General features: G+C 42.3%; 1 protein-coding gene across 1 annotated transcript in view; it reads left to right on the forward strand.

Moving 5' to 3' along the window:
- Positions 1–17302, forward strand: part of LOC126457175 (protein split ends) — a 370024-nt gene that overhangs the window by 262577 nt on the left and 90145 nt on the right. The window contains exons 4-5 of the mRNA XM_050093261.1: positions 10607–10767; positions 13429–13620. Of these exons, the coding sequence (XP_049949218.1) occupies positions 10607–10767; positions 13429–13620 (353 nt within the window). The remainder of the gene's footprint in view (positions 1–10606; positions 10768–13428; positions 13621–17302) is intronic.

The raw sequence follows: 17302 nt of genomic DNA on the forward strand, positions 1-17302 counted from the left end.
ACCAGGATGCTCTACATTCACACTCCAAATTTCCCCTCGGAATAAAGCTACTCCCTCCCGCATGTGTTAGTTAATCGCTTAAGTAGCCGTATGATGATGTTAGAGGACCGGAGTAATAATAATAATAATAATAATAATAATAGCAATAGCTCGTGGTTCAGTTGTGAAGTGTCAGACTAGGGATCACCGATCCGTCACAGGATTTTTATCTGACACTTATCACTTCATTCATCTTTGACAATGTTTGTTAATGTGAAAGCTGCGCCGGAGTCCACGCTGTAACTGGCTGGGTAATTGAGTTATAAGTTATACATTTTATTGGTCTTGATCTCAATATAATGTTGTAACAACTAGATGATGATTGTTTACGGTTGACTAGCAACCATCCTCAGATAGTGCTTACGCTATAATAGGTAGCTAAGTGCAGTGTTAACCATAAAAACACTACACTAAGCGTAAATTGTCAAATATTCAAAGGCTGCTCCTCCGCAATATTCTTTCTCTCAACAGTGCAAGTCCATGAAATTATACAGGAGAACTGTTCGCTTTTAGAAGTAGGTGAGAGGGAGACCTAGCCAAACTTGCCAGAAAGTTTCAAAGGCATTGTTGTTCACGTGGGTTTTGAGAGTTTCACTTAGAAGAACGGTGTCTACTACAACTACTTTCTCAGCTTAAAAAGATCATACACTATTCGCATGTTACCGCATGTTATCGTGTCATATATTTAGCTCCACAAGTGCGTACTTATTCTAATTATAATAGCTTGGAAGTAGGTCAGCTGGAATTTCGTATTGCTGATCGATCAGATCATCTGATTTCCTTACTTCTTTTCTTCCTTCGTTTCGTGCAACGAGGAAATTCAATGTTTCTACCAAAATTATAACAATTTTACTTCGTTATGAGACAGAACAACAGTTGAATACAATATATACACAAAAGTATTATAAATTTTGAAAGCAACGATCTATATCCAGCCCTCCTACTTGTTAAATACAGAAGTTACAGTGTCTGGATGGTCTCGTGGTTATTTTTGAGAACATGTACATCAAGGAAAAAACTGACTTGTTTCATGAAGAATGTTCTGACACATTGCTCTTTCAACGTTGGCATTAGGCGCAGCACAAGGCTCCATGCTGGTTTCATACTTTTCACTTAATAAACTGGTGACTGCCCTGACGCGTAGCATCAAATTCTACTCTACTGAAGACTTACTTGTCTTAGCGGTTCAAACTACCTTGCTAAAGGAAGAAGAAAACTTCCTCTAAGGAATTAGATATGCTCAATATACAATAGACGAAATGTGGACTATCTATACGGACAAAATTATGTGCACTCTACATGCACAGAAGAACATCCAACAGCGCAACGTGGACTTCTGTCAGGAGATGTTGAAAGAAGCTACAAATATCGCACCGGACTGCCTCAGTAATTCGTTATAGTCGTTAGGAGCTGGGGCGCCAGAGCAAACTTCGGTGATGATTTTCTTTAAAACTACGAAGTGTCGAGCTAAAATCTGAAAGAAGTGTTTTTTCCCCGTCTAAGTGACGAACATTGCACCAAATTTCATCCATATGCGTGGGCCACGGTTGCCGTCCTCCCTTTGTTAGCAAAGTTCTCAGGTAGTGCTTTGACGTAATTAAAAATGAATAAATAAATGCACGGAGGTGTGTGTGTGTGTGTGTGTGTGTGTGTGTGTGTGTGTGTGTGTGTGTTTTCCAAGCACTGTCGGCACACACTTTAAAAGAGAACGCATCACGTACCTACGTAGCAAGCACGTGCCGTCTCAGTCTACGTTCTGGAAACCAGCGGAATGAAGTTCTTCCAGTTCGGGGTAATGGATTAGTATGTAGACGTCGCCACATCAACAGCCACCAGGCTGTTTGAAGGCAGGTGTCGAGGAGAAAGCTCTTATTAACTGCTGGAAAAATTTGAGAGGTGGACAAGACGACTTGTTAAGCTTCACATCATAAATGAAGTGATTTGTGCGGTGTCAACTGGGGTACGCACTAAACTTGGCTGCCCTGTGCGTGCGTGCGTGCGCGTGTGTGTGTGTGTGTGTGTATGTGTGTGTGTGTAGTGAATTCATGTAGATGATGGAGCATCCGAGCACATCATTTCATGACCAACGAATTTAGTAATTTGTTTATTACATGGCGTCTACTCAAATCTTGTGCAACGTTACGAAGTCGAAAAAATCTTTAACGCTCCTGGCTAATCCAGCTAAATACCTAGGTTAGCCCTAAAGCATTTAAACTTGTATATGGTCGATAGCGTAAAAAAAGTACTTTTGAGGCAAGATTACCGCAGCGAAGGTGGAGTACACGGAACCGTTAGGTTTTTGGAAAATTACTAGTCAAGCTTTCATGATGTGTTCCATTTTCTAAAATTTCATCCAACGAATTCTGAAATGTTTTACGCTATTCTGGCTTTGATTGTTTCCTCTATTTGATGTGATTGGTTTCGGTGCTAAGGCTTGCGGCAAAGCAATGGAAACTTGAACTACTACGGCAGATCGATAGTAACTCATGTTCTTGTGTTCGAAACAAGGATCTAACGTGATGATCTCAAACGTGGCCAGTACTGCATTACAACAGATTAGTCGCAAGTTTATATCGATATATGTACTTGACGTTTTATGCACTATTGAATAATGGCATTATTCCGGAAAACAAGATGGAAAATTAAACTCTATGAAGCAATTAATTGTGTTACATATATACGTTTGTGAGATCAGAAGTTCGCAGTGGATTGTCATTTGTAATCTGTGTGACTTTATATATAATGTCAACCGCTGAGAGACGTTGCGCCCTTTTTTTTCTTTCTTGCTTAAAATAGGAATGCTGGAAACAGTTCAAAATTTAAAATTCTTTGTGTGTGTTAATCCCTGCACGCAAATATGTTCCTATGTGTTACGATGTTTTAAGTTTCTTACTGTTATTTTTACTAATGTATATTGCATTTCAGTGTCGTGTTTCACCTGGTTATATAACAAGCTTTAGTTGTATAAATAGCATATACATAGCAACCCGCAAGTTTCCTCAGAATGTCCATGTTAATGGAGCACTGATTCTTTATCATGTGTGCTGTTTGCTTGTGTGTTCTGGAAGAGGGCTGTATCTCACCTGCAGCATGTTTCTACACGATGTCTCAGTGTGCTTCCATGTACATGTTGCCTGTGTTCTTATTAGTAACTGTGTCATTCATTATCTGTTGACGTGCCCAACGGTTAACGGGACGCTGTACTTAACAAAAAGATGGCGGAAACGTCTTGTTAGGGTAGCTAATCAGAAGTACGTGGCTATCCGTGCCCACTCGCCAAACTGAGCCGTAAATTTCACTTTTGTCAGAAACTCCATCTTTCTTGAAATATTTAATTGGCCACTTGAGGCCATTTTTTCCATTAAAATAATTCTAATGGATAACAAAATTTCAGATGCAATCAGGGCGAATTTTAATGTCATGCAAATTGAACCATGAAGGATTATAGCAAATTCTTTAGTCTTTCCTTTTGCAAATTTCTGTGTACAAATCTTTTGTATTAGCAATACATATTGTATCCATGTGTTTTAATTGATTACTCTCATCATCGTAATGTCATAATTCCACGTTGGATTTTAGACATGTGCATGATAATAAACTACGCTGGAGGAAGACTAGGGTTTCTGTGTTTCAGTATATCCTAACCAAAATGGAAATAGCTGTCAGCGCTAGAGCATACAGCTAACCACTGGCCGCAGAACGCTGTTCTTACACGGGAACCTCCCCATCGCACCCGCCTCAGATTTAGTTGTAAGTTGGCACAGTGGATAGGCCTTGAAAAACTGAACACAGATCAGTCGAGAAAACAGGAAGAAGTTGTGTGAAACTATGAAAAAAATAAGCAAAATATACAAACTGTGTAGTCCATGCGCAAGATAGGCAACATCAGGGATAGTATGAGCTCAGGAGCGCCATGGTCCCGTGGTTAGCATGAGCAGCTGCGGAACGAGAGGTCCTTGGTTCAAGTCTTCCCTCGAGTGAAAAGTTTGTTGTTGTTGTTGTTGTCTTCAGTCCTGAGACTGGTTTGATGCAGCTCTCCATGCTACTCTGTCCTGTGCAAGCTTCTTCATCTCCCAGTACTTATTGCGGCCTACATCCTTCTGAATCTGCTTAGTGTATTCATCTCTTGGTCTCCCTCTACGAATTTTACCCTCCACGCTGCCCTCCAATGCTAAATTGGTGATCCCTTGATGTCTCAGAACATGTCCTACCAACCGGTCCCTTCTTCTTGTCAAGTCGTGCCACAAATTCTGTTCAATACCTCCTCATTAATTACGTGATCTACCCGTCTAATCTTCAGCATTCTTCTGTAGCACCACATTTCGAAAGCTTCTATTCTCTTCTTGTCTAAACTATTTACCGTCCATGTTTCACTTCTATACATGGCTACACTCCATACAAATACTTTCAGAAACGACTTCCTGACACTTAAATCTATACTCGATGTTAACAAATTTCTCTTCTTTAGAAATGCTTTCCTTGCCATTGCCAGTCTACATTTTATATCCTCTCTACTTCGACCATCATCAGTTATTTTGCTCCCCAAATAGCAAAACTCCTTTACTACTTTAAGTGTCTCATTTCCTAATCTAATTCCCTCAGCATCACCCGACTTAATTCGACTACATTCCATTATCCTTGTTTTGCTTTTGTTGATGTTCATCTTATATCCTCCTTTCAAGACACTGTCCATTCCGTTCAACTGCTCTTCCAAGTCCTTTGCTGTCTCTGACAGAATTACAGTGTCATCGGCGAACCTCAACGTTTTTATTTCTTCTCGATGGATTTTAATACCTACTCCAAATTTTACTTTTGTTTCCGTTACTGCTTGCTCAATATACAAATTGAATAACATCGGGAAGAGGCTACAACCCTGTCTCACTCCCTTCCCAACTGCTGCTTCCCTATCATACCCCTCGACTCATAACTGCCATCTGGTTTCTGTACAAATTGTAATAGGCCTTCGCTACCTGTATTTTACCCTTGCCATCTTTAGAATTTGAAAGAGAGTATTCCAGTCAACATTGTCAAAAGCTTTCTCTAAGTCTATAAATGTTAGAAACGTAGGTTGCCTTTCCTTAATCTATTTTCTAAGATAAGTCGTAGGGTCAGTATTGCCTCACGTGTTGCAACATTTCTGTGGAATCCAAACTGATCTTCCCCAAGGTCGGCTTCTACCAGTTTTTCCATTCGTCTGTAAAGAATTCGCGTTAGTATTTATGCAGCTGTGACTTACTAAACTGATAGTTCGGTAATTTTCACATCTGTCAACACCTGGTTTCTTTGGGATTGGAATTATTATACTCTTCTTGAAGTCTGAGGGTATTTCGCCTGTCTCGTACATCTTGCTCACCAGATGGTAGAGTTTTGTCAGGACTGGCTCTCCCAAGGCCGTCAGTAATTCTAATGGAATGTTGTCTACTCCCGGGGCCTTATTTCGACTCAGGTCTTTCAGTGCTCTGTCAAACTCTTCACGCAGTATCGTATCTCCCATTTCATCTTTATCTACATCCTCCTCCATTTCCATAATATTGTCCTCAAGTACATTGCCCTTGTATAGATCCTCTATATACTCCTTTCACCTTTCTGCTTTCCCTTCTTTGCTTAGAACTGGGTTTCCATCTGAGCTCTTGATATTCATACATGTGGTTCTCTTTTCTCCAAAGGTCTCTTTAATTTTCCTGTAGGCAGTATCTATCTTACTCCTAGTGAGATAAGCCTCTACATCCTTACATTTGTCCTCTATCCATCCCTGCTTAGCCATTTTACACTTCCTATTGATCTCATTTTTGAGACGTTTGTATTCCTTTTTGCCTGCTTCATTTACTGCATTTTTATATTTTCTCCTTTCATCAATTAAATTCAATATTTCTTCTGTTACCCAAGGATTTCTACTAGCCCTTGTCTTTTTACCTACTTGATCCTCTGCTGCTTTCACTACTTCATCCCTCAGAGCTACCCATTCTTCTTCTACTGCATTTCTTTCCCCCATTCCTGTCAATTGTTCCCTTATGCTCTCCCTGAAACTCTGTACAATCTCTGGTTTGGTCAGTTTATCCAGGTCCCATCTCCTTAAATTCCCACCTTTTTGCAGTTTCTTCAGTTTTAATCTACAGGTCATAACCAATAGATTGTGGTCAGAGTCCACATCTGCCCCTGGAAATGTCTTACAATTTAAAACCTGGTTCCTAAATCTCTGTCTTACCATTATATAATCTATCTGATACCTTTTAGTATCTCCAGGGTTCACCCATGTATACAACCTTCTATCATGATTCTTAAACCAAGTGTTAGCTGTGATTAAGTTATGCTCTGTGCAAAATTCTACCAGACGGTTTCCTCTTTCACTTCTCTCCCCCAATCCATATTCACCCACTATGTTTCCTTCTCTCCCTTTTCCTACTCTCGAATTCCAGTCACCCATGACTATTAAATTTTCGTCTCCCTTCACTATCTGAATAATTTCTTTTATCTCATCACACATTTCATCAATTTCTTCATTATCTGCAGAGCCAGTTGGCATATAAACTTGAACTACCGTAGTAGGCATGGGCTTCGTGTCTATTTTGGCCACAATAATGCGTTCACTATGCTGTTAGTAGTAGCTTACCCGCACTCCTATTTTTTATTCATTATTAAACCTACTCCTGCATTACCCCTATTTGATTTTGTGTTTATAACCCTGTATTCACCTGACCAAAAGTCTTGTTCCTCCTGCCACCGAACTTCACTAATTCTCACTATATCTAACTGTAACCTATCCATTTCCCTTTTTTAAATTTTCTAACCTACCTGCCCGAATAAGGGATCTGATATTCCACGCTCCGATCCATAGAACTCCAGTTTTCTTTCTCCTGATGACGACGTCCTCTTGAGTAGTCCCCTCCCGGAGATCCGAATGGGGGACTATTTTACCTCCGGAATATTTTACCCAAGAAGACGCCATCATCAATTAACCATACAGTAAAGCTGCATGTCCTCGGGAAAAATTACGGCTGTAGTTTCCCCTTGCTTTCAGCCGTTCGCAATACCAGCACAGCAAGGCCGTTTTGGTTAGTGTTACAAGGCCAGATCAGTCAATCATCCAGACTGTTGCCCCTGCAACTACTGAAAAGGCTGCTGCCCCTCTTCAGGAACCACACGTTTGTCTGGCCTCTCAACAGATACCCCTCCGTTGTGGTTGCACCTACGGTACGGCCATCTGTATCGCTGAGGCACGCAAGCCTCCCCACCAACGTCAAGGTCCATGGTTCATGGGGGTATGGTGAAAAGTTTACTTTTTTATTTTCAGACAATTATTATCTGTCCGTCCGTTCGTCCGATGGATTTGACGCTCTACCCACGGAAAAATTTGAAAACGTTAAAATCATATGTTTTGGCAGAGCACAAGGAAGACTGTGCGACTGTGAAACGGTTGCATTCATTTGTTATCACATCCACAAGAAAACCTAAATCGGGCAAGATAGAAGAATCTTGTTACCCATTCGCCAAGTGTACAAGTTAGGTGGGTCGACAACATGTTCCTGTCATGTGACGCACATGCCGTCACCAAGTGTCGTATAGAACATATCAGACGTGTTTTCCTGTGGAGGAATCGGTTGACCTATGACCTTGCGATCAAATGTTTTCGGTTCCCATTGGAGAGGCACGTCCTTTCGTCTACTAATCGCACGGTTTTGCGGTGCGGCCGCAGAACACAGACACTAAACTTATTACAGCGAACAGAGACGTCAATGAACGAAAGGGCAGATCATAACTTCGCGAAAATAAAAAAAAAGTAAACTTTTCACTCGAGGGAAGACTTGAACCAAGGACCTCTCGTGCCGCAGCTGCTCACGCTAACCACGGGACCACGGCACTCCTGAGTTCATAATATCCTTGATGTTGCCTATCTTGTGCATGGACTACTCAGTTTGTATATTTTACTTATTTTTTTCATAGTTCCACACAACTTCTTCCTGTTTTCTCTATTGATCTGTGTTCAGTTTTTCATGGCCTATCCACTGTGCCAACTTATAACTGTATCTGAGGGGGGTGCGATGGGGAGGTTCCCTTGTTAGATCTTCGCAGTTTTTTAAACTATCGGTTGGGTCCTGGGTTGTAGGCACTTTGATGGGTCGGGCGGGGGGGGGGGGGGGGGGCTTGACTTAGCTAACTGATATTTGCGTGTTAATAAAATGGAGAAACGTGATGAATAGAGAGACTTTGAATGAATCATTTCAGTTGGCTGCTGTCATATTTTATCCACTGAAAACACGGAAACCAGCGGGCTTAACTTCACGTTTTGTTTTCCTCCCGTTACAAAATATTTCTTCACCATTGTACGTCATCAGTCACAATTACAGAAGAGTATGATTGGTGCTCTGGGTCAGCAACGTCTGTTATGAGTACAATGACTCTATTGGTTTGCTGCTCACATCTTCACCGTCATAACTTTTGAGTCACCCAGCTTGGAATGCGATGCAGCCCTCTGTATATCTCCTCTCCAATATTCAGAAAGAAATTTACGATTTGTAGCGTGCTATGTGTTGAATTACGCCAACGAAACTGTATTTGTATGCCGGCCAGGGACTCGAAACTGAACCTTCGTGGTGTCTTCAATGCAATTTCCATACAGAATGAGTCACTGATTACGGAAACGCCCATAGGTTAATTATATATAATTCAGTCTTCCATTGTGAACGTCGGGTTAGTCAGCTGCGACTTACTTTTTAAATTTCTGTTTCATAATCGATTACTGTTATTAAGAAGGTTACAAATATTTTTCATACGCAGAACATATCATTTGACATTCAGATAATCGATATTTTCCTACTGCAACATTACGAGTGAAATAGTAATGGTCAGATATAGAGCAGTAATTTAATTAGTTACTACGTGAGCGGTATTAGTATATAAATTTAAGTTACATGGGCCGATGTCTGAACTGTCCCTTCTATCTTTGTTCTTTGCTCATCATTGTAGTTCATATCACTGCCGGATTTACCTGCAGAAATCGACCCATGTGGGGTGTCTCAGTTGTTACGACGATTGACTGAATGTATAAGGAACGACATTCATTCCCCGTTCAGAGTTTCGACGGTTTTCCGAAACACCGGAGTGGTTCGTTTATAAATGCTACGGCTGATTAGTGAGCCACGTGGGCAGTGGGAATAGACTGAATTCTTATTCGGGTTATCGGTGGTTTAATTTCTCGTTCGACGTTCTAGGTTTAGGTTTTCCGCGATTTACCTGCTTGTTCCTTTAAAAGTCACGGCTGATCCCCTTCACTAATCCGAGTTTGTGCTTCGTCTCTAATGCCCTCGTCGCCGGCGGGGCGTTAAAACCCCGTTTTCGTTTCTTTCTTCTAAACAGTCTTCTTCACCTTCTGCAGACAACCTTGTAGGTGGGGCAACCACAGCCGTGAGTAATCTACTTGGATATTAATAAACCGCTTCAGCTGTATTTAGTCCTGTATGTTTAGATAACTACCAGTTTCGAGGCACCAAAAGCCATATCTTCAGGTGAACTAAAATAAAGGCTATAAAGGTTGAAATTTTGTACTCAACATTCGTTGTCACTCAGAACAAAACACTGTTAAAATGCCGTATGTCATGGAATAAAAGAGCCGAATTACAATATGGTGGATTGGTCGGCTTCTTCGATGTGTACGCAATCGCAAATAGGGGGCGCAGCCACGTGCTCTCTTATGTTTTAGTTATATGTCACCTGAAGATGTGGCTTTTAGTGCCATGAAACCGGTAATGATTTAAAAATAAAGGACTCAGTACAGCTGAAGCGGTTTAATAATACCCAAGATGATTTTTCACCTTCGTCACAATTGTGAGAAGGCAGAACTTTCGACTTACGGCACAGTCCACGTAAAGATTCATCGTATTGACACGATTCAGAGTATACCTTTGTATTAATGCCATGTTTTCGGGCGTACAGCTGAGTTGTTGACTCTTATTTTATGCGCAACTGGAATGGCTTGGAGTACAAGCAATGAGTATGCATAACTAACAGCTCTTAGCACCTTATGACGACGATTGGGTCAGTCGTCAAAATGTAGTACATAAAATGAAGAAGTAACAACTCCGCTGTACACCCGAAAGCACACTATACCCCCGAAAGCACACTATTAATCAACTGCGACGAGAAGAGGAGAACTTTGTAAATTATTGCACAATTTTCGCAGTTGCAATTCCCTCCGAATGAGCTGAACTGCAGGCGGCAAGCGCAGAGGTCTCTAATGCGAAATGACGCGTACAATGCGGGGAAAAGATCTGTAACTATATAATAAGTGTCTCCATCTGCGGATGGGTCAGAGTGGCTCGAATGTGATGTTTGGGAGGGTTAACATTACGCCAGATGAAAGCCTCGAACGATCAGTACGGGTTTATGGGGCAGCCGAGTACCGTCAGCGGAGATAGAGATCGCGTTGGGATCCCTGTCCGGCAGAATATTATTGTACGTTAGGAGGGGTGGCCCTCGCGAGACAGCGCGATGACGGGTCGGAGCCGGTGCCGGCGCGTGAGCCGCCGGTGGCATGCAGTGTGTGTGTTTCAGGGGCGGCGATGATTTCGAGCGGTCTAGCCACTTCTACGCGCGCGAGGGTGACGCGGTGTACCTGCGCCGCGCCGCCGTGGCCGCCGCTGCCGCGTGGTCCGCCGCAGACCCCCTGCGCGGCCGCGCCAGGGAGCGGGAGCGCCTCTACCGCAACGGGCCCTACCCACCGCTGCTCGACAGGTACTCGCCGCACCCGCACCAAGCCGCTAGGGACCGGGGCAGTGTCTGCGTTGACCGCTGTGCACACACACACACACACACACACACACACACACACACATTCCCATCTTGATAGCTCTCGCTCTCTCTTAAGTGTCTGCCATTACAGTAGTCTTGCATGCTTTTGTTCTCAGTGTTCTGCAGTATATATTTATCACACTACATTTTGTGTCTCTTTATGTGTATGCTTTGCCGTAGAAAACTTGTGGGAATGCCGTGATCTTGTGCCTATCTGTGTTGGATGCTTTGTTATGCCTATTGTGTTTTGTACTGTATCTGTCCTGTAGCCACATACGTAGCGAACGCTGTCGGAAATTACGAGCTACAAGCACCATGATCATTGTACGTAGTCACGCAGATTTTCTCCCGAGCGCAACAAATGAAGTCTCTCGTGGGAATACGGCAAATTCTGCGTATATTTTGTCGACAGTCGTAATCAATATAATCATTTTTTACTATCGGTGACGGCTGTTAATTACTGTCCGAAGCTGAGAAGAATGTGTGGTTGGTACAGGAGGAGTGCAGCACCATGATCATTGTACGTAGTCACGCAGATTTTCTCCCGAGCGCAACAAATGAAGTCTCTCGTGGGAATACGGCAAATTCTGCGTATATTTTGTCGACAGTCGTAATCAATATAATCATTTTTTACTATCGGTGACGGCTGTCAATTACTGTCCGAAGCTGAGAAGAATGTGTGGTTGGTACAGGAGGAGTGCAACAGCTAGTCTTGTGTTCATTGTGACGTGCCCAAGACAATGGTACACGTCGTTCTAAAAACATTTTCACGAATGGAATTGTCATCATTATAGCGGTAACTGACAGGACTTTGTTCGAGCGACGTAAATAAATTGAATCGTATCACCTCTCCATTGCAGTGAACTTCCGAGGCAATATCGGTCGAAGTCAGCATTTGTGTGCATATGACATCAGTAGCTGCTGTATCAATAATTTTTTTTAAACTGATATTGTGTACGCAACTATGCACTGAATTTTTTTTAGTCTCGATGCAAGTTTAATTTTATTCAGTTAAAACATCGCCAATGGTAGAACTTTCTCGTCCGTTTCTTGCTTACGATGTTGGTATGATATCTGCGTGGAAATTTCACAAGAATTTTCCTTCTTTTTCATTGATGCTATTCATGAGTTAAACTGGGAGACTGTAAATGGCGAATAGTGAAACTCAGCAAGGCTGACAATGAAGTCTACTGGTAGGACAATATTTTTTGGACGTCAAGTGACAGAGATCGTGGGCAGTCACGAGACGGAAAGGAAGCCTCTCCCCTTGTAGTGAGTCTCTTCAGTTGCCTACTGTAAGCCATCTTCACACTTGCCTATCCATTTTCATAGTACTCTAGTTTCGGCTGTAACTTGTCAGTACATACGTGCTAGTGGTAAATGTTTCTCCGTACACCACATCAGCAACCATACTGGCCGTTATAGTGAAGCTAACTGCATGCAGTGTACAAGTATGGGTACAGCTGACAGGAGATAAACAACAGCCAGCCACGTGCGTTGTGGACGTGTTGGGACTGTATGACGAGGCACGTTCTGTCGTATCGGGCAAGCGAATGATTGTTATCTCAGTCCACTTCGCGGATGTGGCGAGATGCTCTTTCCACTTCCATCAAGCGTGTACGCTTACGAACATTTGTGGTCTGGTAGTGGCGAGGTCTGGTACGGCTCCGAGCAAGAGTTATTTTCTACGTACCACCGGCACCGCAGTATGCGCCTTGCTACCTTTGCTTTAAAACTGATTCCACTTTTCTCCCGGTTGTTTTTAGAATGGCAGGAAATGCCATAATTCGTACTGATTGTCGTGGAACATTGTCATGTCGGCTCGGCGTGCAGCAAGTGCTTAAATTGGCGTATAGAGTGGTAGCTCGTGAAGACATACGGAAACTGGGAACAGCCTGCCAAATGGAAGTGAGACCAGTAGCTTTCTTAGACTGGGGGCCACTTTTCATTAAGTAAATTTGACAGTAGGAAGCAGTACAAGACTCACAGTTGTTAAGGAGTGTCTTAGAATGCACGCCAAGCCATCCCAGCTGGGTTTTTATAAATCACCATAACCGAATGTTGAAATGGTTCCTCCAAAACAGCCGCAAGTGTGACCTCTCTTCTGTCCCCCAAACAGCCGTACTTCAACTCTACTCTTCGCAGTACCGGAGGGGGGGATAAATCTTTGTCTTCTTTCGTTGAGTAAATGACATGATTGGATTCTTTAAACCTTATTTCATTGCCGATGATCACAAAAACGCAGGACATGAGAAAGTAATTAAAGCTGCCCTATTACCATCTGTTGATCGTTCAGATCTACGAACTATTGGAAGAAACCATTCAGATCTGTGATGATAATTGAACTTTTCCTCGTCTTAAATCAGCGAAGTAACACTGATTGACCTTGACTGAATTTTTTTTACGCTGTACCTGTTCATTGAACGTATCATAATGATTATGGTTGCGAAGAGCTGGGCAGCCTGACAGAAAGGTTGCTCGCTCGCTCGCTCACGTCGATTTGGCAGTATAGGAGGTACGGTAAGTGGCAGAGCAGGACAGCGTAGCATAGTGTGCTGAGGTCGGTGTACTGGTGTCACGAACGCGCTATGTTGGCTTCGGCAGGGGCCAGGCGACGCACCACCGGCCGCTGGCGAACAACTGGAGCTACGAGCCGACGGCAGGCAGCGTGCGCTACCCGGCGGGCAGCCAGGGTGCCGACCCATATGCCGACCCCGACCCGGGGCCCGGCCCGGGCGCCGGGCCCGGCCGCAGGGACCTGCCGCCCGCCGCCCACAAGAAGAGGACCAAGTCCAGGTGTGAATCCCGGCTAAGCTGCTGCCATCACTTCAATACTTGTGTTTCAGGAATCCCTTCTTCAGTAACCTTTCGACTTCAGACAAGAAGAAGTCGCTGGGTACCTGGGCATAGTATGTGAAGTAAACGTACTTTCTCACAACATTTCAGTAGAGCTTGGTTCAAAATGGTTCAGATGGCTCTGAGCACTATGGGACTTAACATCTATGGTCATCAGTCCCCTAGAACTTAGAACTACTTAAACCTAAGTAACCTAAGGACATCACACAACACCCAGTCATCAAGAGAGCTTGGTGTGTCTCCTTTTGAGAAAGGGGCAGTGCACCTTATGCACACTGAACAGTCTGTGAACGAAGGGTCATTTCGATGTTAGACCACACTGGCATTGTCACTTAATGGCAGTAAGTTGCCTGGTGAATTTGAAAGTTCGCCTGTTGTGACAAACACCAGCTGCTGACAGCTACCTACAGTGGCACTGCACAGTTGTCGCGATACGATCAATTTGGCCTCTGAGCATCCATTACAGACAACACTACAAATCCTCCAGCACTGTGGTGTGCAAAGAACGTGTTAGAGGGAACAACTTGTTTGGAAACTCGATTAGTGCCTTCGTATTCTCTTCGCTGATGACTGAAACATTTTTCTGACAGCTAATCGTCACAGAAAAGTGTTTATGCAACCGGGTTCCAATTTACGCCCCAGGTGTGCAGTCTCACAACTTCAGCAGGGAGCTGGGTTACTATCACTTAACCGAGCAAGGTGGCGCAGTGGTTAGCACACTGGACTCGCATTCGGGAGGACGACGGTTCAATCCCGTCTCTGGCCATCCTGATTTAGGTTTTCCGTGATTTCCCCAAATCGTTTCAGGCAAATGCCGGGATGGTTCCTTTGAAAGGGCACGGCCGATTTCCTTCCCCATCCTTCCCTAACCCGAGCTTGCGCTCCGTCTCTAATGACCTCGTTGTTGACGGGACGTTAAACACCACTAACCTAACCTACTATCACTTATTGATGTTGACATCTCTCATAGTTGTCAAGGGTAATTTGAGGCTGTTGGTATTGGACAGGATGGGTTTATTTTAGGAAACGATAATGAATGAACACTGCACCCAATTAGTGGACACCCTCCTCCAGGAGACACAGATCACCGAATGGAATGGCCCATCTTATCTGCTGATAAGGGCATGATTCAGTACATTTGGGGTGAGTTTAAACTTTTAATGCATCGTCACTGGAGCACTATTCGCACGTTGAGTGACTTCAGGAGGCACTTGGTTGAAGAGTCAGACAGGCTCGAACGGCAGTGTCGTGACTACATTTTGTACAGTGTGCCGGGGAAGTTCCGAGCATGTTGCAGTGGGGTGGAGCAAAATGGCATAGAATGTTACCCAGCAGCAGATTTTGGTTTCACCGACATGCAGAGGGGTGTAGTTTGGAATAGTGTGTCTTTATTTTGGTTAATTTATTTATAGTTTCACAAGGCTTATTATTTCTTTCCCCTTGTTCACTTCAAATCAAAGGGTAGACAAGTTTACTGATATTAAATTGATTTTTTTGTCATTTTATGACACACGTTAATCAGTTTGATACAGTTTGAAAAATAAGATTTCATTATTAGGTAACATGTGCTCATATGTCTGAATAAAACATAACACTAGCAGTGCAAGAGGTTGTGCAGTCTTTTTGTAAGTTTCACATACAGGTCTATCTGCTACACAGTACTACTAATTAATAAACTGTATTTGTAGCAGTCTGAGCACTTTAGTTGTTGTTCTTGTAATTTCCACAAACACTACTGAACTTTTTGGTTCAGTAAAGTATGTTCTCTCTTAAATCAAAAGAAGCAGCTCATGAAGTAACAAAAATGTCCGTGAACAATGTCACATCTCTTAAAATGAGGGAATTCTAAGCATAGTTAACATCCTACTCATTGTTCAGCATAGAGGAGACTAGTTAAGTATTTTGTATCATTACTGTATGGTAATGGGCTGTTAAGTACATGGCTATTGCCATTAGTGTTTCCCAAATCGAGCCATTGGAATGTTCCTCCAGTAATTGGATAATGTCCCTTGAATGGATTTTGCATTAAATGTGGTGTCCATGTAAAGAATATGTAAAGTACCATGACCTTTCATAGCTGTAGGCGTTTGTTTAGTGACGTAATATAATGTGCCTGCATTCCGTATGTCTGAATTACACATATTATTCAATCCTTGTGTAGTAAAGCAGGTATAACTGCATTGTAGTGACAGTTTGGTATTTTTGTACAGCAAATTACCCATCATATTTTGATAAGTGTTCTGCTGCAAACTAACAAGCATTATACTGCAGTAATTTTTGTTATGAAGACTCTTGTGCATCATAAACGCTACTTACCTCCATTTATCCAAGTTACTTAACTATATTTTCACAAACCTTTAGCTCAACTTATGAATATGAAAAGAAAGTTATGAGTATTAAACATACACCAGAAAACTTAATCCTTTGCACCTAATCAAAAATGGTGTTCACTAAGGGCAGATAAACAAAAACTTGTTTAGCTTTTCATAGACTGTTAAGTTTAGTTCCCACTGTCCACAACTGGCTGATGCATTTTGAAACCTGCACATGTGGCTACATACAATTTAGACATTTACAAACACTGCCAGATAGTGCAGTGTATCATTAAGTGATGGATTTTTGCAACCAAACAATGTACTGTGCATCTTGTCATTATACAGAAACAGTATGGACACAATTTGGATAAAATGACTAACATTTTACAAAATTAAATCCTTACTAAAGTAGGGTGGTTACTATCAAAACATCAACTGAGCACTAAGCTCTCCGGTTTTAAGACTGACGTGTTCTGGAGGTATGTCAATGACACATTCATAATTTGGCCCCAAGGTGAGAATAAATTGATCAGAGTTTTTTGAACATATAAACTTCATTCACGAAAATATCAAATTTACAGTGTAACGAGAAATGAATGGCAGTCTGCTGTTAAGGGACAAAACCATAGGAGAACTTGTAACAGAAGTCAGAGCCCAGAAATGCAATCGAGCCAAAATGTGCCAATTTTTATATATATATATATATATATATATATATATATATATATATATATATATATGTGTGTGTGTGTGTGTGTGTGTGTGTGTGTGTGTGTGTGTGTACATATAAATATATAACAGTAATAAGAAGAAAGGGTACATAAATAAATAGATTAATAGAAATCAATTATTTTCAATTGATCCCCAAATTCTAGATTGTGTAGTTTGTTTCCTTTGACTCCATTTTAACATGAACTTACTTCCTTATTGTCAAGATCTGCACACTTCTGTTAGGTGTTTCTTCTTTCGACGCTGCAAAACTTTGCATTCTTCATGACCGTGTCGGTAATTTCGAACTTCTTCACCATTGGCATGCAGCAGGAGGTGAGTGACATGACCTTTTCGTGGTGTGTGGAAGAAAATAAATAGGCCAAATTTTTTGCACTGAGAAAAATTATTATTCAGGTACCGTGAAAGCTACTACATGCATCACATATCTAAACATAGCCAGTACGTCATATTCAGCATGGCAAGGTCATGCACAGCAATTGTTGCATGTCAGTTGGGAGCCAACACCGTAAACTTTGTCACTATGATGTCAGAGGCGAGGGACATCTGTCTGTGTGGGCCAGCCCAAGCAGCCAAGA

Source organism: Schistocerca serialis, chromosome 2 (genome assembly GCF_023864345.2).
Source record: "Schistocerca serialis cubense isolate TAMUIC-IGC-003099 chromosome 2, iqSchSeri2.2, whole genome shotgun sequence".
NCBI classification, from domain to species: Eukaryota; Metazoa; Arthropoda; class Insecta; order Orthoptera; family Acrididae; genus Schistocerca; species Schistocerca serialis.